This window comes from Cyprinodon tularosa, unplaced genomic scaffold (genome assembly GCF_016077235.1).
Source record: "Cyprinodon tularosa strain WSP-4 unplaced genomic scaffold, ASM1607723v1 ctg124, whole genome shotgun sequence".
NCBI classification, from domain to species: Eukaryota; Metazoa; Chordata; class Actinopteri; order Cyprinodontiformes; family Cyprinodontidae; genus Cyprinodon; species Cyprinodon tularosa.
This window is the reverse complement of record NW_024038048.1, coordinates 3445515-3470791: the sequence shown is the minus strand read 5'-3', so window position 1 is coordinate 3470791 and position 25277 is coordinate 3445515. Positions and strand designations below refer to the sequence as shown.

The 25277-nt window shown below is 35.5% G+C and overlaps 1 protein-coding gene across 1 annotated transcript in view; it reads left to right on the top strand.

The window, feature by feature from the left end:
* Nucleotides 1-25277, top strand: part of LOC119777498 (ephrin type-A receptor 6-like) — a 262220-nt gene that overhangs the window by 34201 nt on the left and 202742 nt on the right. Inside the window, exon 3 of the mRNA XM_038276401.1 lies at nucleotides 15322-15985. Coding sequence (XP_038132329.1) covers nucleotides 15322-15985 — 664 coding nt within the window. The remainder of the gene's footprint in view (nucleotides 1-15321; nucleotides 15986-25277) is intronic.

The window sequence follows — 25277 nt, the reverse complement described above, 5'->3', positions numbered from 1 at the left end:
AAGAAACATGTATTAATAAATGAGTCAAAACATAATAACAATTGATTTCAAATAGAGGGAGATGAATGGGCTTCAGGTAATTACAAGCCATGGCTGCTGAATGCATGAGTGAATCGGTGAATGTATGCAATATATGTACAGTATATGTTAATACTAATATAGAGAAAAAAAACAAAAACAAAGCTTATATTGGCCAGAAAAATTTGCCAGCCAATGTTTTGGTCTGCCTTTAGGTGGGATCTCTTTTTTGGAGGGATTGGCAACCCATATGTTTGGGCATAGAGCTTGGCATATTGTGGTTCTGAGTTAGAGCCCCACTCCCACAGACTGCCACTTTGGGTCCCTGAGCAAGACCCTTAACCCCACACTGCTCCCTGTGTGCCGCAAAATGGTAGCCCACTGCTCCCCAAGAGGATGAATTAAGGAGAGTTAATTTTGTTGCACTATACTTGTGAAAGTGTAATGACAATAAAAAGGAAAAAAAAACAGTCGAAGCTTTTTTTAACAAATCTTTGCCATGTCCTCAAATGTGAAAAAATTATTTGATCTTTCGTCGAAGTTGTACCATAAGCAGAATTTCTACATTCCATCACTTTTAATTTAGTTTTAATTTACAGCCATAAAATGCTTTATGCACTCTTGGTCTATGTGATCACAATGAGACAAAAAAGTGAAAAACTGCAAGGAAATGTATACTTTTGCAAGGCACAGAATTTCTGTATGTCTTACTTCTACCTGAGCGACCTGTTCTTATCGAAGCTGTACATGGCTTTACCCTCCTACTTTACCCACTGGTACATTCTGTGTATGTGTGTTCATCTTACCACTGTGTGCAGCCGTCACTGTGATCTCACATCAGTCAGAGGCTGCTGGGCCACACATTGACATTCCAGACTGCCTGCCTGCCACTCTGGCAAAAATAGATATGTAAAACGACAAGTTTCCTCCCCCCCAGCTTTCCCACGCATAGTTTGTCTGAGCTGGTGGGGAGAAAAAGAGAGGTCTCTGGTCTGTGTCAGCTTGGATGAGAAACAGTCAGCAGAGTGTGTAGAGGGGAGTGACATATCGCCGTTTAAGAAAATGAGTGAGGTGGAGGTTGAAAGGAGACCAGTTCATACCATTAACCGGTGGTTATTCTGATTGGGAGCTGCTTTTCTCTTATGAATGAAGCCGCTGCATTGGGTCTAAAATGTAGTTTGAAATGGGCTTTGGAAACATAAATGAATTGAAAAAGGTATATGATTGTTTAATTGTTTATATAATAATCTTTAGACTGTAATGGTTTCAACTCAAGGACAAGAAATGATATTGGAAGTCATCTGGAAAAAATGTTGATGCCTAAGAATTAGTTGTTGTTTTTTTACAAATTTTGTGCAATGGATAGAATTGTATGATTAAAATCTCATATAGTGCACATTCCTACATTGTTCTTTTATGGGCTGTGCACAAAGAACAAAAAAAAACAAAAAAACTTATATGTTATGAAATTTTATAACCACCCATGTCTTGCAAATTCTTTGATTCAGTGGTTGTTGTGAAGATTTGTACATTTAAATGGGGTGGACGGAACCCCTTTGCACGTTATCCTTTGTGCATTCGATCTTATGTATGTGAACCTATTACATGCAGATTGTTTTTAATTTTATCTTAACTTTTCCCAAACAATTTATTGTCCTTTATCTATCTTCTTTGAAGATCAAGCCCCAAGTGAAGTCTTGAAATCCCTGACAAACTTAACCAAATATGAAATTTAAACAGCAATTATAGCATAGCATAATTGTTCAAATTGAACTTAGTAGTCAAACATATATAAAATGTATTATTCCCACTCCAGCTTATTCAACTTGATAATTAGTAGTATTTATGCATTCAATTATTAAACTATTTTCTCACTGTTGGGTTTATCTCCTTTGTTATATAGTGGTGCTGCAAGGTGTTACAGTTGCTAGCTTTTGCCCCGGGGATATCTCTATATGGAGATTGCATGTTTCCTCACACATGCAAGGATTATCTCTGACTTTCTACTTCAGTGAAAAAGGTTAATCTGTTATTACCCATAGGATGATGTGTGTTTATGTTTGTTTTGCATGTCTCTGTGGTGTCCAGTGTGGACTTACTGTACCTGTTAATGGTATATCCTGCACCCAGCCCAGTGACTGCAATGACTGGAGGAGTGGTTATAAAGTTTAGTTTAGTTTTATTAGGATCCCCATTAGCTGCCAAATAAATGGCAGCTAATCTTCCTGGGGTCCTCATACAGTATAAAGAAATTACATTCATGGATGGATGGATGGATGGATGGATGGATGGATGGATGGATGGATGGATGGATGGATGGTTTAATAAAGCCCCATTTTAAAGCAAAGAGGAGTATTGGCCTAGTGGTTAGAGCAGTGTACTTGTGCTCTGAGAAGGTTGCAAGTTCCTGGTTTGATCCCCACAGCCTCCACTCTGGGTTCCTGAGCAAGACCCCACACAGCTCCCCAGGCACCGCACAATGGCAGCCCACTGCTCCCCAAAGAAAATGTATTAATTCTACTTAAATATGTTTTAACACTCTATTAGGTACATAATCTGATTTAGTTTAAAGTATTAAACCACAAATGTAGTAAGATAAAGAGAGGTAAACCTAATCATGTGGTGGAAGATGTTTTGGTTTAGCATGGAGTTTAGAGGGCAGGTATAGCTTAATAACAATCCGGCTAGTGATGGGGATAAATGTCTCACTCGAGGACACCATCTAATGTTTTCTGATACAGCTTGTGAATTAGAGCTGTCCTCTTTTCAGGGCCACCCTTTGATTCTCTTCTCCTCCTTGACTTTAAAATGAGACCTGTCAAATACAAATGAGCTTTTCTTTCTTCTTTTCAATTGAAAGGTTAAAGGTAGAGCTTTGCATCCATTAATGCCAATCTTGATTGAGTTACAACACAGGAAGTGGGATCTATGGCTGACACAGCCGTATGATGGATTGGGAACCTCCTTCAGAGGCCATAACTATAATAGATTTTATTCAGTACTAAATAGTGTAAATGCGTTACTGCGGCAGTTGGCGTTAAATTGAATATCAGACGCCTTAGATATAATGTGGGGGAAAAGTAAAATATGTTTAACCTCCAAGGATGGTGTTTTAGCAGCCTGACAGTCTCCTCCTGATATACATTGATGTAACTATCTTATCATTTTTTTATTGTTACTCTGACATTTATCATACTCCTCTCTGCTGTCTTTTTAGGGGGAAATATATAGAAGATGTGTGGCTTTACAAGGCAAATTTATTTTGTATAGATGTGATACATGAAAATCAATAAAATCTTGATGGATGGTGGTTAGAATCGCACAGTGTGAAGAAGATATCAAATCGCTTCCTTTTTCTTTCTCCCTCTCAGATTCTCCTTCCTATATTTTACCAACAAGTATGCTTAATAGCATTTCAAACGATTGCATTTTCAAAGGATATGAATGTGATATTTTTTCTTTCTTCAACTTCAAATGTCCAAACATACATTTGTTTTTCCAAACTCCAACAAAGTAATATGAAGAGATGGCCCCTGGCAATACAGAAGGCAAAGAGTATAACAACATAAGCTGTAAGCGAGCAGCTTTGGGCTCCTTTCTATAGCTGAAATACAATGATAGTTTACTCAGGTTGCTTCTCATGTTGCATCAAGAAGAATATCTTTAAAGTTTTAGAAAACAGAAAGAAATGTATCACTGTGCAGACTCTAGGAATGGAAAAGCCTTGCTGTGCAAAATCCTTGTATTTGGCTTATTTGTCTTCTCATAAATTAATCACTTTAATAAGGAGGGGGGTTTTTGGTTTTAATACTGTTAATCATAAAATCTAATTTTGTTTTAGTGCAGCCACAGCAACCTAAAATGTTTTTTTTTTTCGTTTTCATGATTCTAGCAGACAACTATAATTTTAGCATGCCCTTGCAATTTGACTACAATAAACCCTAGAGGGAACACTTTATCTTACCTTTTCTGTTGTGTTGACCTTTGGAAATGGTCTTCGCACAAAAGAATCTTAATGACCCAAAAACATGAGGCTAACAACATTTGTTGCGATGTCTGAGCTCTGTTTTCAGTGCTGTTAAACCTCTTTGGCGTAACTGACTTGACCAGCATGTTTGATGGCGCCTCTGGGATAAAAATGGGTTCTGTGGCTCCTCCCTGGTTCTACCCATCTGCTGTGATGGATGTCAGAATAAGAAGGGAGAGGTTCTTATGATTCTATTTGCTCAGTCCTGTTAACCTGCTGCTATTGATTGCTGAGTGTGTTGTTGATGTGCAGTAGGATATTGGAGAACTCAAGAAAGTCTGGAAGACCATTATGGATTTTGGTTGTTAATTTATGAATTAATAAACAAGCAGGACACAGACAAACACACATGATTCTGATCATGACTATACATGGCTAAAATTAAAATAGTTCTGTCAAGTTTGTACTTTATTTTAATGTGCCAGTTGAAAAGCATTAATTAAAGAAAAGCAGAGTCAACTGATTTTTGTTGTTGTTGTTTGTTTGTTTTTGTTAATCATACACTCTTATATTCCTTTAGCCTTGTCCATAAATTCAAAGTTCTTTTCAAATCAAACATATTTAAGGTTAAGTCAGTGTTAACCAAACTTTTTTGACTTGTGTGCCCCTTTGGGCATTTTGTCTTACCATGAGTAGCACCCTCAGCCAAAAGTATTGAAGACTACCCAAAAGTGGAACGTCAGTAACTTATTATACATTAAAAAGTATCTATTTAACTTAAGTATTTAATTATTTGGTATGCTATTCTTCCCAACTCTAATAAAAACCAAAATCAATATGTTGTAGCTTATAAGCAATCAATACAAATACAAAATAAAATCATGCTATAAATGTGGCATTATAAAACTGGAGCTCCTCCGAGTAACTCCATTTAAAAAAAAAAAAAAAAAAAAAAACAACCACTGGACTCTGCTTTCCAAGTTTGAAGATGTTTTGCTTTCCATCCAGGAAGCTTTCTCAGGTCAAAATGTCTGAATTCACGTTAAGTTCTTAGCCTTATATAGTAGCGCATCAAAGCCTTGTTTTGTCTTAGAAAACATTAAAATTGAACATAAAGAACACGTCCATCCCTTAGTAGTGGGGAATCGTTGAGGTTAGCCTGCAATACACGATACTGACTTATGCCTCTTCAAACTTGGAAAACAAAGTCCAGTTATTTGTTTTTTAACTTTTTTGGAATGACTATGACCCGGATGACTGAGAATCTTCAGCAGCACTCTGAGTCACTCCCCTATAAACACATTTAAACTTGAGGAGTTTGGAACAAAATACTGAACAAAAGTTATACTCAGACTGACTCCATTTGTTTTACTTTTTTTTCATCATTCATGATGCCTGAGTTTGCTTTGTTGAACTCAGATGTAGGAAAACAGCTGATAGCAGGCTGTCTTCTACATGCAGCCTGTTCTTCTGCTTGGTTTTCAGTGTGGTTAAGCTGAAGGTGAACTCAGATCTATAAGAATAACCTACTTTTTGATTGAAAAGTTTGTTTTATTTTAAAGTTGGGTCCTCAGATAGTAGAACAGATCCCAGCCCTATTTTATCTTTTTACCTAAGAAATGAAATAATTTTCATTTACCACTTGCAATGCAGTCACGGACCACTATGGGTATGAGTACCCCCAGTTGGGACTGAGTTAAATTTTTGGATGTGGCTCAGGCCCAATAAGTTTTTTATCTTCCACGCCCTTTATTCTACATGCCTTTGTGTTAGAATGGCTGTTTTCTACCTTGCTGAACGATGACCTGATGTTAAAGTAATGATAGTCCCATATTTCCAAGCTATTGCTAATAGCTTCTGTGGCCTACTGGCATGACTCCTATAACGGACAGCAATCAATTGCTGTTGCAACTGAGCTCGTCCATTGTAGGCTAACAAATAATTAGCCTTCTCTGCTGAAGGGACTGCATCAAAATATTTTGCAGATAAAATATGCAGTGCTTACAATTTTAGCCCTTTTCATGTATTTATAATCAACAGATTCTAAGCTACTGTTCGTGAACACTTGACCTATTGATATAGTTGTTATTAGAATTTGGGAGAATCTGTATTTATAAGAGCAGTTCTTAATTTTTTTATAGTAAAATGTCAAATAAATTATACGCTCTCCTTTTAAGATGGTCGTGTGAAACATATTTAGAAAACAAAAGCATTTTTGATCAGAGTCTCTGTTTGATTATAAAAGCAAAAACCAACCATTAAATTCAGAAACTATGGCAGCTAACTAGGGTTATAACTAGAAATCCTTTTACTAATTAGTTAATCAATCAATTATTGTTTTGATTAATTGATAGACAATCAGATAACAAAAGGTTGCTTAAAGACGATTTTTGAGGCACTTAAACCAGGTGAAACTTAAACTCTTTCACTTGAGTTCTGGAGATGGCAGATTTACGGACACAAAATATTTTTCTCTTCAGTACAAAATATTTATATATTTCTTTTTACAATTTTGGCATAACTACTAGTCTAAGTAGGGTGCTTGGTCTGCTAAAGGTATGTTATAGTCTCTATACTCCATCTAACAATCAATTACTAAAATCAATAATTGATTAATCATAATAGATCCCATTAATTGTTTCAGCCCCACTATGAATGTTAAAGAGTTATATATTTCAGTTGCTGTTCATGTTTATGTCATTTTATGGGATTTTTAACTATAGATAAGAATTATATTGTTAGGCTAACCCAATAGACTTTCAGTGATACCATCCTCTGCAATCCCTTAAAACAGAACAAATGAACATATAAAATGTGCTGAAAAAGAAGCATTCAATGCACCTTTGTTGCTGTGGAAACCTCAAGCTTTTACAATGGATCTAACCTAAAAAGCAGTGTATATGCTAAGTGCAAGAAACATAGTTTAGAACTCTTTTTTTTATTATTATTGTTTGTTTGTTTTTTTCATCTAAATAACTTGAGAAAAATAATTTCAAGGCTGCTCAAGAAAAAGTCCAGATCTCATTCATTTAAATATCTTATCCATCTTCCTAGCTTGACAATGGCAATTTGAAGCTATGATAAATAGTTTTACCTCTTTGGCTGCTATGTGGAAAATAAGCTGCCTCTTAAATTCTTCTAAAGTAACAACATCAAAGATTTTCTGACATGTTTACTTGTGTTCAGCTTGGTTTCCCTTAGTGTCATGCCTTGCCAATACACCTCATCAACAAATCGTTATTAATTTAATTAGAAGTCTTAAGCCATATAATGATAATCTATTTCCATAATTTCCCAAACAAAGTATTGAATTTTCTGTTGACACTCAGTTAAACACAATGACCTGTCTGAGGCTGTCAGATATTGATGGAATTCCCATTTTAAGACCTACATGCCTGTAATAAGATCCCTGTAGACCAGCTTCTTTTTGTACAGATAATCTCCCAACACACACACACATATATGCTGGCCATATCTGATAGAATGCGTACAGTTAAAATATAGATAGATTTCCTTTCTTTTAGTAGGAAAATTAGGCATGCAGAATTAAAAAGATAAAACGTACCAAAAAAATAGAAACAGCAAAGTCTGATGGAATTGACAACAAAATAAAATTAATAGTGCACAGTTATTAAAAACAGTATAATCATATTCAGTTCTTAATGTGCATCTGTTTATGATAAATAAATAAAAAAAAGTATATTACTATTATAAACTGTAGATGTGACTCAAGTGACTACGCTATTTAGGTGCTGAATACATAAATCGGACTCATTCAGCCTAGATAGTTTTAGAACAAAAAAATTTTTTTACGCTTAGCTGAGGTGTTTTTTTGTTTTTTTCGCTTTTGCGATAAAATGTTGATGCGAAAGCAGCAAATGTAAACCCTTTTTTTTTCGAATGAGCTCTGACGTAGCAAACTTTTACTCATCATGACTGATTAACTGTTTCCGATGTCGGCATCTTTGTGAATGTTTCTACTATGAATGTAGACATTGCTGGAAGCGGTATTTGCATTATTAACTGATGTGATACTGTAAGAGCAATACATTCATTACAACTTTTGTCCATCACCAATTCGTGCTCAGTACTAGATTGCAGACTCTACTTCCTGTTAACTACATGCAAATGTGCTTGGATTTGCTTTAAACCAAATGGAAACAATGCAAAATGCACAATTCCTCTTTTTCAACTTTTTACAGTTTGCTTGAAATTCAGATTTCAGTTGGCTATTGTTATTTACTAGATCCTTCCATTACTATGACCATTTTCCTCCTTTGATGCTCGGATTCCATCATCATCCTTGCTGTAGGTTTTTTGTTTACTTAATACAGTAATTAAAATATTAAAACTTTAGGATACTATCTTAATTTCAGTTCAGCAAATCTTTGGTACTCTATGGTATGTCTCTATCAATTTTGTCAACAGTCTATGTTTTTTTTTTTTTACAGTGAATTTCTAAAACACAAATATTCTTTGCATTTAGGTGACTTTGCTTTCTGGATAGCAATTGCTGTAATGAGGGTGAATTCCTGACATTTGATGTAACAAAACCCAACAAATACGTTCTACACAAACTGACTTTGCTTACTAATTAGGTCATGTCTGATGGCAATTAGCTAAATATTTGGCATTTTCCATGTGATTATGCTTCAGTAATTTATAAGATATATACTGGAGTAAAAATGGTTTTTAAATAATCTATAAAAGCTGTCCATGAGAATGTTCCATTTTTATGTACTTCTATTCAAAGTGTGAAAGGTGGTCTTAAAATGCCCAGAGAACACACCTGCTCCCAACTCCTCTGCTCTGTCACACTGTGTTTATGCAACACATCACACTGAAATCATTCCTTGCTTTATGTAAATCTAGGAAGGTAACAGGACACTTCATTTTGAATTTTAAATGTTTATAGAGATCGAGTCATTGGCAGCCCAAATGAACACCTGCGACTTAACTTTATTCTCTGCCAACCTTATGTCCTGTTTGGGTCTCACTCTGTAATTCCACACTGAAAGTGCTGAGAGAACCCCATGCCTCTTTACTATAGCTTAGTAAACACATATTGGTTTTGTTTTTTTTGTTTGTTTTTTTTTTTACAAAATAATGCTTCTAAAAAATCAACATCGTAAATTGAAACCTGTGCAACTGTATCTTGGTTGGTGGTATATTTATGTTGTCTCTCTCGTTTCTTACCTCTGTCAGTCTAGGTGCACTGAGATATGTCTTATTCCTTTCTCTGTCACCCGACTACTGTTGGTATCTGAAATGGTGAAGGTCTAAATCACTGACTGCTATGTGGGGGACTGGGTCTTAAATCAGATTTGCAGATTAAGGACATCCCCCATAAAACTTTGCCAAGTCTGATAAGCAAGTCTTAATGACCTGCTGTGGCGAACCCATAAGAATGTAGCCAATGAAAAGACACAAATAAAACTGTTTTTACACTATCAATAACAGTTATATTATTTTTCAAACACATTTCCAGTACTTTAATATACATTTGTGTATCACTATGGTATTTGTCCCACAGCAGTCGGCTAAGATCCAAAGCAGTAAGTTTTGCCTACAATATTATTGCCCAAGATAAGTTGACCAAATGTACCTAATTACAAGGGACATTCCCTGTCTTACTTGGCAAAAGCTATCCCTGGAAATGTCCCCGATTTTTGCTTGTAACAAGTAAGAACAAAATGTTGTAGTTATTCTATCAAGATAGCATCGTAGAACAAATGTTGTTATAAACAAACAATAGCTGACTTTATTTATGTTACATTCAGAATAATGTTAACAACAAGCTGTCCTGAGATATAATATGGTTGAATTGATAATATTTTCATTGACTAGTCAGATTCTTGCCGAGATAACGGTTTAGTTCCTGTTAGGAAAAAATACTGTTGTCAACATTGTGTGTGGTTAAAAAATAAAGAAGCTGTGATCTTTTTTCTTTCATTAAAGATGAATTCAAAATAAAGCAAACTTTTGACAAACAGGAGAGCAAAAGGCAAAGGTTTGATCCACCTCTTTGTGCTGAAGAACATATCGGTTCCCAATTACAGGTTGCTCTAGTGCGAGGTGCTAGAATTGAAAAACTCCTGGATAGGTGTTAAAATGTTTTCAAAAACAAAAGTAGCGAATGTCCGGTTTCCTCAGATCTAAGCCTGCTTTAGGGTTGCTATGACCTGAATGACTGGTGAGAAATTGCACAGGAGTGAAATATATTGTGATATGAGTTCTGGCTATGAAGTCCAGCCTTCAATTCATCTAAAACTGGTTTTCCATTGATGCAGCTTTGAAGCATTGTCCAAAATTCTTTACTCGTGTTAAAGTCAGGAACAATTGTAAAAGTTTTAAATATTTTAGTCAAAAGCATTTGACAATCAAGGAAATTGATTGGTGATTTTTTTGGAATCCAAATTAGAACAACAACTCAGAGCTCACTAAAGTTCAAACCTGCTACAAAGCCGATGATGCTGGATACTAAATATATTACCGCTGCACCGCTAAAGCTTAAGGGAGGAAGTATCATGCTATGGTATATTATGGTGCCAGTTTGATGGAACAATACATAAAATACATAAAAAATAAAAGGACCACCTTCAAATTGACCTTTAATCACCAGCTACAGTAGGCATTTAAACATTGGACAGAAGCTAATGTAAGTGGCATGTGAGATTATATAACAAAATATTTAAGTTGCAACCAATTCTTGCTTTTGTTCTTGTTCTTGTGCAATTATTGCAGTCTAAAACGAGAATGGTTCAAATGCATTTATAAAAAGCAATATATAGTGACATTTATGTCCAAGTAGAGTGTATGTCAAATGCAAAATGGTGCTATAATGGTCCATTTGATCACGTCTTCCTCTAGTTTAAGACGTTTACAAACCCGGTGTAGCTCCACTAATGTTGCACTTAACTTTGTGATAAAAGGCTACAATGTTCTAGTTATAAAATAAATTAAATACTTTACATCCAACCAACATATATGTTTGAGGTCACTTAAAGTTTAATTTAGATTAAAAGTGGACATTATGATGCTAAAGTTAAAAGAACAAATTTGAAAAATGGCTTTTGGTGAGACATAGAAAAATAAGTCGAAAGACTGGTAAAATAGCTGAGTATTTTAGATATGTGAGAATGACAATAAATGACTTGAACTCAGGTTGTAATCAATCTGCATTTTCAGTTCTTTAGTTATGTATGTTAAAGCAGGAGAGTAAGGTAGCTGACTGTCAAGTAAAGGCTTTAAGTTTTTCTCTTTCAAAGGGAAGTGAGCTAACACTGACTTTACAACGTAGGCACACATGAACTCATCTAAGGGGAGTATAATGTGTTAAGAAACTGCAAACTTTTCCCTGGAATGTGTGATGCTGCTGTATAGATTAGACCTCTACTTTCTAGAGCCTATAAAGTAAATTGACACGTTTTATTGCTTTGTTAATAAGGCAGTAAAAATTTATTCACAGTTTGATACACATAAATCTGCATTGAGTTATTTAAAAACACACTCTTAATTAAATGATTGACACGTTTAACAACTTCACGCAATCTTGGATTTGTTTTTGTTGTGAATGGTATTCAGTTGGGATAACATTTTCTATTAGTGGGTACCAGAAACAATATGTTTCTATAACACTGGATTGTTTTACTCCTGTGAGACATTTTCCTCTAAAAGTGTTGTCTCAGTCTTTCTATCACTAGATGATATCTACACTGGCATTTAAATTTGTTTCATTGAAATCTATCTTTAGTTATTATCTTGCAGCATGTGAAGAAAATTGTTTTTTGGACACACACCTCCCCACAATCTGAGAACTCTCTGTTTCACTATTCTCACAGTCGCCTGGTGTCTCCTTTTCCCCCCTCATCTCTCATCTTTCATTCAGTAGCTACTCTGCAGTTAAAGAATGCAATCTAATAGGACGAATGCATTCAATTTTATATCAAGATATCAGCTATTATCTCCTGTCCATTTACAACAGAGGTGGCCTCGTGATCTATAAAAAAATATCTTGACTGAAACACTGAGGGCTATCTCTGACCTTGCTTTGTGCCTTCGCCTATGTACTATTTTGACTTTCTGCCTTACCTGCTGAAATAAACTTGATGAGAAACTATATAAAAATGAGCATATATATATAGATATCTATATATAGATATCTATCAAGGAAAAGGCTCAAACAGACGACATGCTCAGTATATTCATCAGATAATGGGGAACAGAAGATGAGGTGCTAGAGGTTCCGTCATGGGAGGATAAGCCCCTAAACGCGATGTACCACCGAAATATAACCGAGGTGGTAGATATCAGGAAATCCTACCAATGGCTAGGCCAGGCATCCCCAAACTCGGTCCTCAAGGCCCCCTGTCCTGCAGGTTTTAGAGGTTTCTCTGCTTCAGCACAGCTGGTTATAATGACTGCAGTAGACCAAAAGCCTGTTAATCAGCTTTCAATTAAAATCAGCTGTGCTGGAGCAAGGAAACCTCTAAAACCTGCAGGACAGGGGGCCTTGAGGACCGAGTTTGGGGATGCCTGGTCTAGGCAAAGCCGGACTAAAGGTCAGCACAAAGGCACTCTTCATTGCCGCACAGGAGCAGGCCCTAGGCAAGAGAGCAATAGAGGCCCAGATCTAACACACCAGACAGGTGCATACTGTGCAAAGAGGCCCCTGAGACAATCTAGAACGTAACTGCAGGGTGTAAGATGCTGGCAGGCAAAGCTTACATGGAGCGTCATAACCAAGTAGCTGGAATAGTATACAGGAACATCCGTGCAGAGTAAAACTGCAAGGTCAATGTGGGAAACACCTCCAAAGTCTGTAGAAAATGACGGAGCCAAGATTCTGTGTGACTTCCAGATACAGACGGACCAGATGGTAATGGCAAACCAACCGGATGTTGTGGTGGTGGACACAAATCAGAGGAAAGCCGTTGTGGTTGACATAGTGACTGCAACATCATGAAAAAAGAACATGAGAAACTAGAGAAATACCAGGGGCTCAGAGAAGAGCTGGAGAAAACCCAGAAGGCCAAAGCATCAGTGTATCCGCGGTCATTGGGGCACTTGAGGAGTGGTTGCAGCAGATCCCTGGAAATACATCAGACATCTTGATCCAGAAAAGTGCAGTTCCAGGAACAGCAAAGGTACTGCTCAGAACTCTCAAGCTCCCAGGCGTTTGGTAGAGGACAGGTGCTTCAAGGAAAAAAGGGAGACAACCCGCTGTGGCTGAGGAAGAGTTATTTTTTTTATTATATATATATATATATAATTTATATTTATTTGTTTATATATATAGAGAGAGATAGCAATACAGGCCCAGATCTATCATACAAATCCCAGATGCAGATTATGCAAACAGGCCCGCGCTGAAACAGTCCACCGTCTCACATCAGGGTGCAAGGTGCTAGCAGGAAAAGAATATATGGAACATCATAACAACGTCGCTGGTATAATGTTCCTAATCATCTGTGCATACCCGGAGAAACATCAGAGATCCCAGTCCAGAAGAGCAAATTCCCAGGAAAGGCTAAGTAACTGCAAAGAACCCTTGAGCTACCAGGCATCTTATAGAGGCCCTGAGCTTGAGATGGAAAAAGCCTCCTAACCCAACTAGGAAGTTTCAAAATTCTGTCAGCAGCCAGAGCGTCAAAATAGTACATGGAAGTTGGCATAAAGGTCAGAGATAGTCCTCAGTCTTTCAGTAAGAAGATAAAATGTATATAACACAATGTAATAAAAGTTTATCAATCTCTACTTGAATTTGTATAAATTATGCTTTTTAAACTGATCCTTTGTGTGATAGTAGTTACTCCTGTGATACGCCTTTTCACCCTTTAGGTTATTTTTGGGTAGAATATTGTAAGGTATTTTCATCAAGCTCAGTAGTTTTTTTTTTTATTGTCTTTTTTAATCAGCATGTTTAATTCTAAACTTATAAGCATTAAATAAACTGCAGTGTCTTGTATTCCCCTATTCATTTTTCCTCTGTCCTAAAATTTAGATGGGGACACATTTTAGTCTTAATTTACGGTGAGTCTAGGATGGACAATATCACATCTAATCAAACTCAATTTCACTGTAATTCTGCAATTACACCTTGAGGGAAGAGCAGATTAAAGCCTGTCGCCTTTGGATGATTGAATTAGAACATGTTATTAAAAAGGATAATGAGTATGTGAAAGCAAACATTAGGCTTTGATTACTGCTCTCAACAAGAGGTAATATTTAGCTAAGTGAAAAACGGCTTATTAAATGTGCAAGCTTATCAAGTAAATATTGTTAAGATAACTAGTAGCTCTGCCGCCAACTCTCTTTACTGCATAACTAAATAACCAGAGCCTTTTTTCTTCTGTCTTCTGTCTTGGTCTCAAAGGGAAAAACCTGACGTGTTTTTGATTTGATGTACTGTATGACATTCACACAGTTAATTTTTAATTAAAAAGGTTTGTGTCACGTGTTGGCTGCTGATTAACAGCCTTATACTTGGTTCTATGAATTAGACTTCCCTATGGAACTCTCACACGTCTTTGTAAAAACAGTCTTACTTATAAAATTTGAAATAAAAAAAAAATAAAAACAACAACAAACTAATTCTGGTACAGTACATTTCCCAATTTTATTTGATTAAAAAAATACATCTTTATCCACTGAAATGTATGCAATAGAGGGGAGCTTTTGATTGCTGCACTGACAGGTGCAAAGAAAAAAGAGTAATTGATGAAAAAAAAAAATCTAAAATAGGCTCTTTGTAAATAGCAAGTCTACACATAAAAAGGCAAACTCTGCAGCTTGTACTGTAGAGGGCCCAATGCTGCATTGTAAGCGAAGTGATTTGAGAATTCTTATTCCCAACCAGGTAATTTGAGTCTTGCAGGTGGATGTTTGGTGGTTTTAGGGTCACCCATGAAACCAGTCCCAACTCTAATAAAACCAAGGAGCAATGCAGGACCGCAAGGCTGAAAACCCCCATTAACTTCCTTCCCTTTAACATGGGGACAGGTAACCTAATGACCCTGCAAAGCTGCCAAGCTCCCTGATCACATTACTTGGGAGTTGCAGGGTTGATGACTTGGCACCTGAAACAAGACATGATTCTAGGACAAAAATGCTATTTGCCCCAGACCTGAAGATAAAAGAGAAAAAGAGATTTTTTATGTGGGGAAAAAATAAGTATCTTTAAGGAGGCTTTTGCTGTACATTCATTTTTTATATAATTTGTGGCTGAAGACTTGTGATTTAGATGCCAAATTAACTTTTTTTTAAATTTTCTTCTTCCTTTTACCATTCTTTTATCATCTATCTATCTCTCCACCTTCCTATTATTCTTTATCTAGTGGGACGCCATTACCGAGATGGACGAGCACAATCGACCTATCCATACTTTCCAGGTTTGCAATGTGATGGAGCCCAACCAAAACAACTGGTTACGCTCCAACTGGATTTCTCGACAGGCGGCCCAAAAGATCTATGTGGAGCTTCGCTTCACCCTGCGTGATTGCAACTCTATTCCATGGGTTTCTGGCACCTGCAAGGAGACCTTCAACCTTTTCTACCACGAGATGGACGAAGCACATGGTGTCATATTTAAGCCCAGTCAGTACACAAAGATTGACACCATTGCTGCTGATGAGAGCTTCACTCAAATGGATCTTGGCGATCGCATTCTCAAGCTAAACACAGAGGTGCGGGAGGTGGGACCCATGACCAAAAAGGGGTTTTATTTGGCTTTCCAGGACATTGGTGCCTGCATAGCATTGGTTTCGGTGAGGGTTTACTACAAAAAATGCCCATTTACGTTGATGAACCTGGCCTCATTTCCAGATACAGTCCCTCGTGTGGACTCTTCTTCATTGGTGGAGGTGAGAGGAGCATGCATCGATCATGCTGAAGAAAGAGACACTCCCAAGCTATTTTGTGGAGCTGATGGAGACTGGTTGGTACCTCTTGGAAGATGTGTTTGCAGTGTCGGGTATGAGGAGATTGATGGGTCATGTGTTGGTAAGTGTTTCAACCTATTTTTTTCTATATCTCTACTTCATTTTTTATAGATAAATCAGCATCAACAGCTGGACTGACATTTCCATATTATAAATAGTTAGAGTGAGTCTCTGACAGACTTCTTAAAAACTTAACAATACTTTCCTTTTACATTTACAGCATTTAAACTTGTTCTTTATTTTACAACTAACAGTCCAATTCATTTTGTAGAATCATATACCTGAAGTAACCTTGCCTAAAGAGTAAGTTGAATTTAACATTTTAGTGGAAGTATATTCTACTTTGTACATGCAAAAATTTTTTGTTGGTCTCTTGTGACAGTCATTGCATTACAGTCTGCATTTTATTTGCTTATATTTTATTAGTATAAATTCAATATCCAACCAAATGTACTTTTTTGGTGAAAATAAGGTATAATTCTTAGCACAGCCTGTACTTTTGTTTCAACCTTCATATCATGTCTTTGTGGCTAACATTGGCACACTTGACTTTCCTAAAGCTGCATAATTGGCTAAAATAAAGTAGTTGTGTGAAAACACCTAGAGAGGTTTGGTGATGGGGAATCATTTTTCATAGTACAACAAAGACTGTACTGTATGTTCCTTGAAAGATTAAATAGATTTGTTTGATAGTGGGGAAGAAATGCATCTTATACACGCAAACTTAAAATTACATTATTTTAATCCTTCTATGTGTCTCATATGTCCGTTATTGTGTTATTATGTTACACACATACCCTCCATTATGCTACTCTTAGACTCTAAAGTGTTTATACCAATTTGTTTTTCCTACCCTGCCTCCAGTATATCCTTATACTGTTCATTTTGTCACCTCTATTACTCACTAAAGATGCTGCAAAGTTTAAGTTACTATACTGTATGGTGAGGGTTGGCCTTATCTTCAAAAGTAAGTTTGTTTTCAGAGAGATTTACGGTTGCTAATCCGCATGTATTTATCTGAACTCACAAATGCTTGTGTGTATAAATACAATAAGACACAATAGGTTTTCTTTTGCCACTTACAATGCAAACCCAAAGAATAAATTTTCTTCCAAAAATGTTATGACTATACAGCACATTGTCTGCCAGGTATAGTTAAAGACTTTGAAGTGTATACACCATGTGAAAGAATATGCTTAACACTTATACTTTCCAATGAACAGAAATTGATTGAAATTATCAAAAGAGAATATGTCTCTTGCATGCTGTCAACCTTTTGTTGCTTCATTTCAGTAGCTCCTGATTTTAGTGTAATGCAACAATCAACAATCTTATTAACACATTTGAAGAGGTTTTTGTTGGTCTCTGAGGAATGTTAACACCTAACTCCATGAAGTGCCTTCCCAATCTCTTGTGCTTGTTGCTTTTACTGTATTTCTTCATCTATGGTGTTACAAATTTTCAACATAATGTCCTCCAATATTTTTATCATCTCATCCTTGCCTTTTGAGCACAGCAGAAAAGTTCATGATGCATGCAGTGGGCACTGATTATATAACTGGTGCAAACTAAACGATTTTTATAGAGTGTTTATGATTACAAACAGAACTGCATAAATTGCATTTTGCATCCTTGTCAACATTAAAAAAGTCCCAAACTGGACTTATTATGCATTCAGGTTTCTGCCTTAGGATTATTCCTTTTCCAATTCGGTCCCTTAACACTTCCCCTAATCATTAACCCTCTGTTTGCACATTGGCATGGACGATTCGCCACATTAGGGGCCCACATAGTGGGTAGGGCGAGTCAACCATTAAGCCCTTAAATAGGCTCACTAGAATGAAACACTGGCATTTAAATGTAAGTTCTGCTGGTTCTGCTCCATCATCACAATGATAGAACATCACAAGTTAACTAAAAAAGAAAAAAAAAGACAATAAATTCCAAAGGAAGTAGTCTCTGAAATAACTTTGACTGTATAAATTTATTTTGAAGGAGGAGCAAAAGTTCATGTCAACCTGCACCACAGAGGTACAGCCATGCAGATGGGGCACCACTGTGCTGCCATAGTAACGACTGCCTTACTTCGCTGGAGGGAAGAGGGAATCGCTTTCTTGTTTATAACCCCCACTTTTAATCAACGGTCCCTCCATACGATTTGACTTGATTGAGAGGGACACTCGGTAGTTACGGGGTAGTACTTGGGCTGCTGTTAGGGCCTATTTCCTTTGCTCTGGCATTACTTCTCTTGCGAGTAACAATGAGGCTGTGTTCAAGAAAGGAAAAAAAAAATGGTGCCCTCTACTGGAAAGGTATGACATTACAACACCAAAAAACATTTATTTTAAGCAGATGCTATCAATAACTAAATGGAGCAATTTTGAATCTAATAAACCATTAATTCACAATTAATTATTATATACTAAAAATAATCATACTTAGAAATAGACTTTAAGCAGATACAACTTACTGTTTTACTGTTTAAAAAGTAAAACATTACAACACCTCAGAACTCCGCAATAATCCATATAAGGAGCCAAGTTGCGTAGTTCTATCACTTTAGAGCTTTGACAGTTGTTAAGAGAACTCCAAAAATATATTTGGATAGGGCTTTTTTGATGTAATAGAGAATCTTTAAAATTATTCTATATTATATAATTTAGTCAATTTTGACTTTGAGTGGAGCATCAGCAGGTGTGTTAAGTCAAACTGTGAAGCTTAATACACCAAATAGTTACTTTAGTTGTTTTTTTTCAAGAATATTTTTATCTGAAACAAAAAAAGTGTATGAGTACCTGTGATGAGACATGCTTATACTGTGTATATGGTGTTTTTTGGTACATCAGGGTTTGACCACCAACTGTTGAAAAGGGCTATCTCAATAGGAAAGATTACCTCAGCCGGCTGCAGTAACAGTTTGATCCTGAGCCCTCTGATATAAGCTTTACGTTATCACTGGCCGTACCACTTACTGGGGATGCTACTTTCAACAAGGTCCATTGCAGCTTCCTTTTTAACCAGGAAAAGACCTGATGTCAGGTCAGTAGATACACACAGATCTCCAATCTGCAGGATACCTGATATGCTCGCACAGAGAGATGCATCGTGCAGCTATGAAATATTTTTGTTTAAACTTTAGCCCCAGACTGTATAAAAAGAGATACGTTACTATTCTGGAGCCAGTTTAGTGATGCTACGATACATTTAAGCCAAATTTCCAAATTAAATAGGACATATAATCAATACCATAAACCAATTACACTGGGTAGGAAACCACAGTCTAGTTCCCTGACAACAATGATCTACAGGTCCTACATTCTTACAACCTGGTGCTTTGCTTTGCTCAGTTTTAAACAGCTCTTTCTAGAATTCTCATTGGATCTCTTTTCTCATCCAGAACCAGATGTCTTTGTAGAGTTGATTACAATTTGCAGATGGGAACACGTTGGCTAAGCCTCCGAGCTGCACCTGCAGCTGCATCGCAATCAGGAGGCCAGAGGTGAAACTGCAGCTGTGATTAGAGTCCAACTGTTCCAGAGACTCTGCCTTTATTCGTCTGCTCTTCTTTAGCAGAGCTTGTATTATTCTGAACTGTTTTGTTACAAAATTATGTCTGTAAAGGTGGATGACACACAATTGCAAACTTTTGTCCGAATGTGTAGGAAGTTATGTTTTTAACAGCTGGGGTTTCTAACAGCTGTAGAATCTAATAGAATCATTTCCAAACATTCTGTACTGTTTATCATTTTTATTTTTTAACCCTTCAAAGCCCTGACCATAAAATAATTGAAAGAAAATTATATATATATTTTTTAATACAGTTTTCATATAACTTTCTGACAAATGTAATATAAACCATACAGTTTGTATAAGTTAAATTAGATTTTGGGCCGCTTGTCAATTTATTTCCATCAATTTTGATAAATTAGTCATTTCTGTATAATCTTTTATAGGCTTTCTGTTCACTGCATGTGTCTGATTGTGTAAGTAAGGGTTTTCAAGAACAAAAATATCAGACCTATGATGCAAGGGTCTCAAAAACCATGTATCAGATATGTCCTTTTATGTCCTTACCACATACAAAAACTGTAAACATTAAAACTGTGACATATGTGCATCCCTTTCAGCCATATATATATAACAGAATTTAAATCAACCTTGTTCTTCTCCTTTGTTTCCCCTGCTCTGCTCCCTCAGAAGCAGATTTCACAGTTGACTAAAGTTTAGCCCTTTGGGCAATGTGATGGCATTTTACTGCAATGTCAGCCTCGAAATGCAGCCCCCGATCATTGTTCCAGGACTCAAACAGGATTCGTTATTAAATGCCTCCACACATAGGAGCACTGGAGCACCTTGAGCACTGAAGGGGAGGGCTGGGGTGGCAAGCTTAGCCAATCCTTCAGGCCCCTTTACAACAAGATCTTCTATTATAATATATAGTTGCTGTTTAATTAGACTAAGGAAGGAAAGGGTTTAGTTTTAGCTTTTTTTTTTTAAATTCGTCAATTTTGGCTGTGGTTTAATGGAAAGCTCGCAGTTTTGGGTCCTCACTTTTAACAAGTCCAAGATTAGACTGACTATCCCTTTTAAAAGTGTAAAAGCTATAATTAGGTTAAACGCAGTTGTTTGGTGGATTTTGTCTTTGTTATTTGGTGACTTGTTCTAGTTATAGGTTATCAATATATAGGTTAGATTTTATTGTCAATCATTGGGCTGGGTAACGATTGAAATTTCAAGTGTCTAACTGCATTGATTTAATTCTGATCCTCAAGAATTGACATATGTTCTTTTGGATCCAATCTGGTTCAATCTCAAATTTGTTTGCTGGTATAAAAAACAAAATTTCAGCTCTTATCTGTATTACATGATTGTGTAGTTATCTAACATATTGACACTAGTTTTATATTAACATTCCACACTGTTTTTGTCTATTTCTACTGAAAATTGAAAAATAAAATATTATAAAAAAAAAAAAACATTCCACACCACAATAAAAAAGCGATGGCAGTTAAAAATATTACAGTGATGATTCTAAGGGAAGCAGAAAATGCATCTTTTTAATAATTTAATTGATAATGTGAATAAATTGTTAGGAATTTTTATAAGAATCGATTCAGAATTGTAAAATAGTTTTTGTTCTTTTACACAGCCTTGGTTACTTATTTAAAGTGTTTGTAGTTTCAGTCATAATATGATCAGGTTCTATCTTATTAGTGGGTCCTCTGAGGAAACATTGACTTTGATATTTTCCAGCCTGTAAACTGAAAAAAATCCATTAAAATTATATTTAGTTACATAAACACAGATCTTTCATGTTTGCATAGTAGGTCATAAAACAATTGTGTTAAAGTATCTTAATATGATTCAGGAAAATGCCAAAAGTGGTTTATAATTTTTTTCAGTGTATACTTGCTAAATTCGGAAACGTTGGCCTAAATTTAGTAATAAAATTTATTTGAAGAGTTAATTCATATTAATTTTTCATATTTGAAAAAAAAATAGCTGAGGCATGTCATTTACTATTGGCATGGCACTAATAAAGAATGTTTTTTTTTTAAGAATTTATAAAACTGAGTTATCTGTTTTTACAAATGAACTCTTAATTTCTTCCTAATTCATGTGCTCACTGTTAGGAATACAAAAAATATCTGGTTTTCATTTTTATGTTCTTTCAATAGTGCTGTTCTACCCCTTCCTTTAGTGCCACAGATTCCTGCTGGCTTCGGATTATGGTTGATCGGATTAATCAATTATTCAAATAATCATTAACTAATTTAGTTATCGGTTAATGATTAAATTGAGTATAGAGACTCTAAAACATACCTTTAGCTGATAGAGGAAACCATTTAGAAGAGTAACTATACCAAACTTGTAAAAATACAAGTTAATATTTTTCATTTAAGTTGAAAATAAACTTTTTCATCTGGTATATACTCTATCCCAAACTCAAGTGGAAAAGTTTTAGTATTGCCCGGTGCAATTCTGTAAACATTCTTCTTTGAGAAATCTTTTGCTTTCTCATTATCAAACGATCAATCAGAAAAACAATCAACAGAATGATCGATCAAAATAATTTTCAGTTGCAGCTTGGGCTGAAACACCTAATCGGTTTAATCGCATTGAATCGATTATTGAAATAATCGTTTACTAATTTAGTGATCGATTAATCGTTAATTGGAGTTTAGAAACTGTAAAACATTCCTTTAACTGGCAGAGAAACACACTTAATAAAAAAGCAGTAATTATATCAAAACTGTAAATATATATATAAATATCCAAACATTTTGTATCTGGTTTAATTTAGCAAAAACTCATCTTTAAGCAACTTTTTGCTATTTAATTTTCCACAAAAAAAAAAAAAAAAAATGATAGTAATCGACAGGTTAACGATTTGCAAAAACATTGCTACTTCCAGCACTACTTCAGATGCTGTATCAGTGTAAGTAACATTCAGTATTCTGTTGGATCTGGTAAATATGGTTATTAAATCATAATTTTTTGTCCTGTCATTCTACATTTAGATTGACAAGATCCCTTATGTTTTTTTTTTTTTTTATCCCTTATTTATTAAAGTTCACCATTGTTCATGAAGGTATAGTAAATTCAGATTAAACCCCTAAAGGGGAAATATGACATGTGGATGTGCATTCTAAACTGGGGGCAAAACATTGCTGTGTTCTATTTAACTTTCTTATTAAAAGGCAGATTTTTGAATTTATTATTTTTTTTTTTTTCTTGTTTTAGTTGCCGGAGTATTTTTTTGAGGACCGCATCTGTAAACTTCCCAGCAAGCCTTTACTCTTATTTTAGTTCGGGTACCATAAAACCTCAAAAAGCGAATGCAAGATGTCCAGTTAAAAATAACAAACAGCCAGTCTTATAACGTGTATTGTTAAAATGTTACAGATATAGCGCCTCTTGAAATCAGATAACACAATCAACATTGTTTTATTTCTTTTTTTCCCCCAGTGGCTAATTACACAATGTTATAGCACAGCAACATATTTATAGAGGTGAAATTGCTGCGTTCCCATAAGTCTTAGTAGTTGGCTGCAGATTTCACCCTTCATGACGAATTTTGCTATAAGCTGCTACTTCATCTGTCAGCCAAGTTATTAATTTCACTTATCATTTTCCTCTAATTTTAAGGTTCCAGGGGCAACTTAATGCGTTAATTGTCAGCCATGACTATTTAAGAGAGGCCTCTACAAGGTAGGGAAGAGGCTGTGTGTCTGGAGATCAAAATTTGTCAGCCTACGTCAATTTTGATACAAATTACTATCTAAGTAAATTTTGTTGATATCTGTGTTAATTATGTTTACATATTAATATAAATGGTGTTTTAATAATTGTGTTTTAATCTCTAGTCGATGGAGATTTAAAAGGGAGAATCTTTAGGACATATAAAGCCAGTCTTATAATGTGCACTGTTAAAATGTTATAGATATAGCGCCTCTTGCGAATTTCAAATCAGATAACACAGTCAACATTATTTTATTTAATTTTTTTTTTCACTCTGTTTATTGTGCGGTTAATTATCTGGTACTGTCTTGTTTCTCCTGCATGTCTCTTGTTTTTATTTTTGTTATGAAACTAATTATTTTTCCATCACCCTTCCCTCCCAGACTGCCTCCAGTTGATTCCTACTTCATCACCATCACACTAACATGAAATGTAGTTATTACAGCTGTGAAGTTTCCTTATTCTTATGAAAACAGCTCTTAGCAGAGATCTTATCAAAGTAAAGCTGTAGGAGTTTATATTATGAATCTCAACAAAAGAAACTCCAACAAAGAAACAAACATACAAGTGAACCAAACAATATCGCTAAGCATCTATGTGAAATGCTCAGCAATATTTGAATGAAAAATATCCTTGTTGTTTTCTTAAAACGAAAACACATTTCTTAGTGATTTTCAATGAGTTGTTCAGTATCACACTGATTTTCTAATCTGTTTTCTAAAACATGATTTTAAACAATGTGTTGTAGATCTAAAACTTTCTAAAAGGTTTTCATGGCACAAGTTACCTTATATAAAGTGTTTTAGAAAGGAGAACAATCCACTTCCTTGTTATAGCTTATTATTGTATTAAAAAATTTGTGTATAATTAAGTGATTATATTACATTTTATATGCTGAATGGCTCCACATTTGAGCTTGGGTGGGCTCGTTACCCCTGTTAGTTTGGATCCAGACTAAAACAAAGCATTGTGCAGAACAAACTTCACACCGGCTCAATTAAATTGACTTCAGACTGAAACGGGGCTATTAGTGAGTAATCAATAATTGATCAACTTATGTTAATGTTAGTTTATCCCATCCACCCCTTTATCTGTTTCACTATTACAGATTGAGGATCATTATTGACATTTTTTTAGATGTTTTTTAATATTAGAGTGACAATTTTAAATGTTTGCAATGTTAGCACCGCTAGCATGAGAGCTTGTTGTCATCCTCTACCTTTTCCTTTTTCTCTGCCTCGTTTGCAAAATTCCTCAAACAACCTGATAGCTCTTCTTTTAAACGGACAGCCAACAGGTGCAAATGGACAGCATATGGCCAAATGGACCACATACTTCAAAAGATGCTGCAACAACACAGGAATGATGGGAACACTAAAACACACTAAGACAAAAAGCAACTATGACAGAAAAGGACTGTAAATGGAGAAAAAAAACCCACCTGCAACAGGAACAGGTTTAGAGGAGACAGGAGAAAAGTTGCTGCCTGTAGAAAATACCAAAACCAGCCAGTCTAAGAAAAAAAGCTGCAGACTTTCTCCTGTAATTTGCACATTTTTCTAAATTTTTTTGAGATTGTAATTAGTAGTTGACTACAACAAAGTTTTGACTAGGCTGGCTTTTGTTGGCTCGGGAGCTCTTACTCATTTTTTTCTCTTTTGGTGGCTTGTGCCTAGGATGCACCTGGCCTGTGTGAGCGCATAGTAAGAGATTAGCTTTTTATAAATAGAAACAATATTTGAATCCTCATGTCAATCTTTGTGTCCCCTTTAAATATGTGCCCTAGTTGGATGTAACGGCTCCACTGGGTGAAGTCCACCACCGATTCCTTCTATATGGGTTGTTGGGAAGTTGTAGGGAAGAATAGTGTGCTGGTGAGGATTCTCAGTCATCCAGGTCATAGTAGTTCCAAAAAAGTAAAAAAAAAACAATCCACTGGACTTTGTTTCCAAGTTTGAAGATGTTTAGCTTCCCATCCAGGAAGCTTTTTTCAATTTAAAAGTAGGAAAGAAAAAAAAACATATATATATATATATATATATATATATATATATATATATATATATATATATATATATATATATATATATATATATATATATATATATATA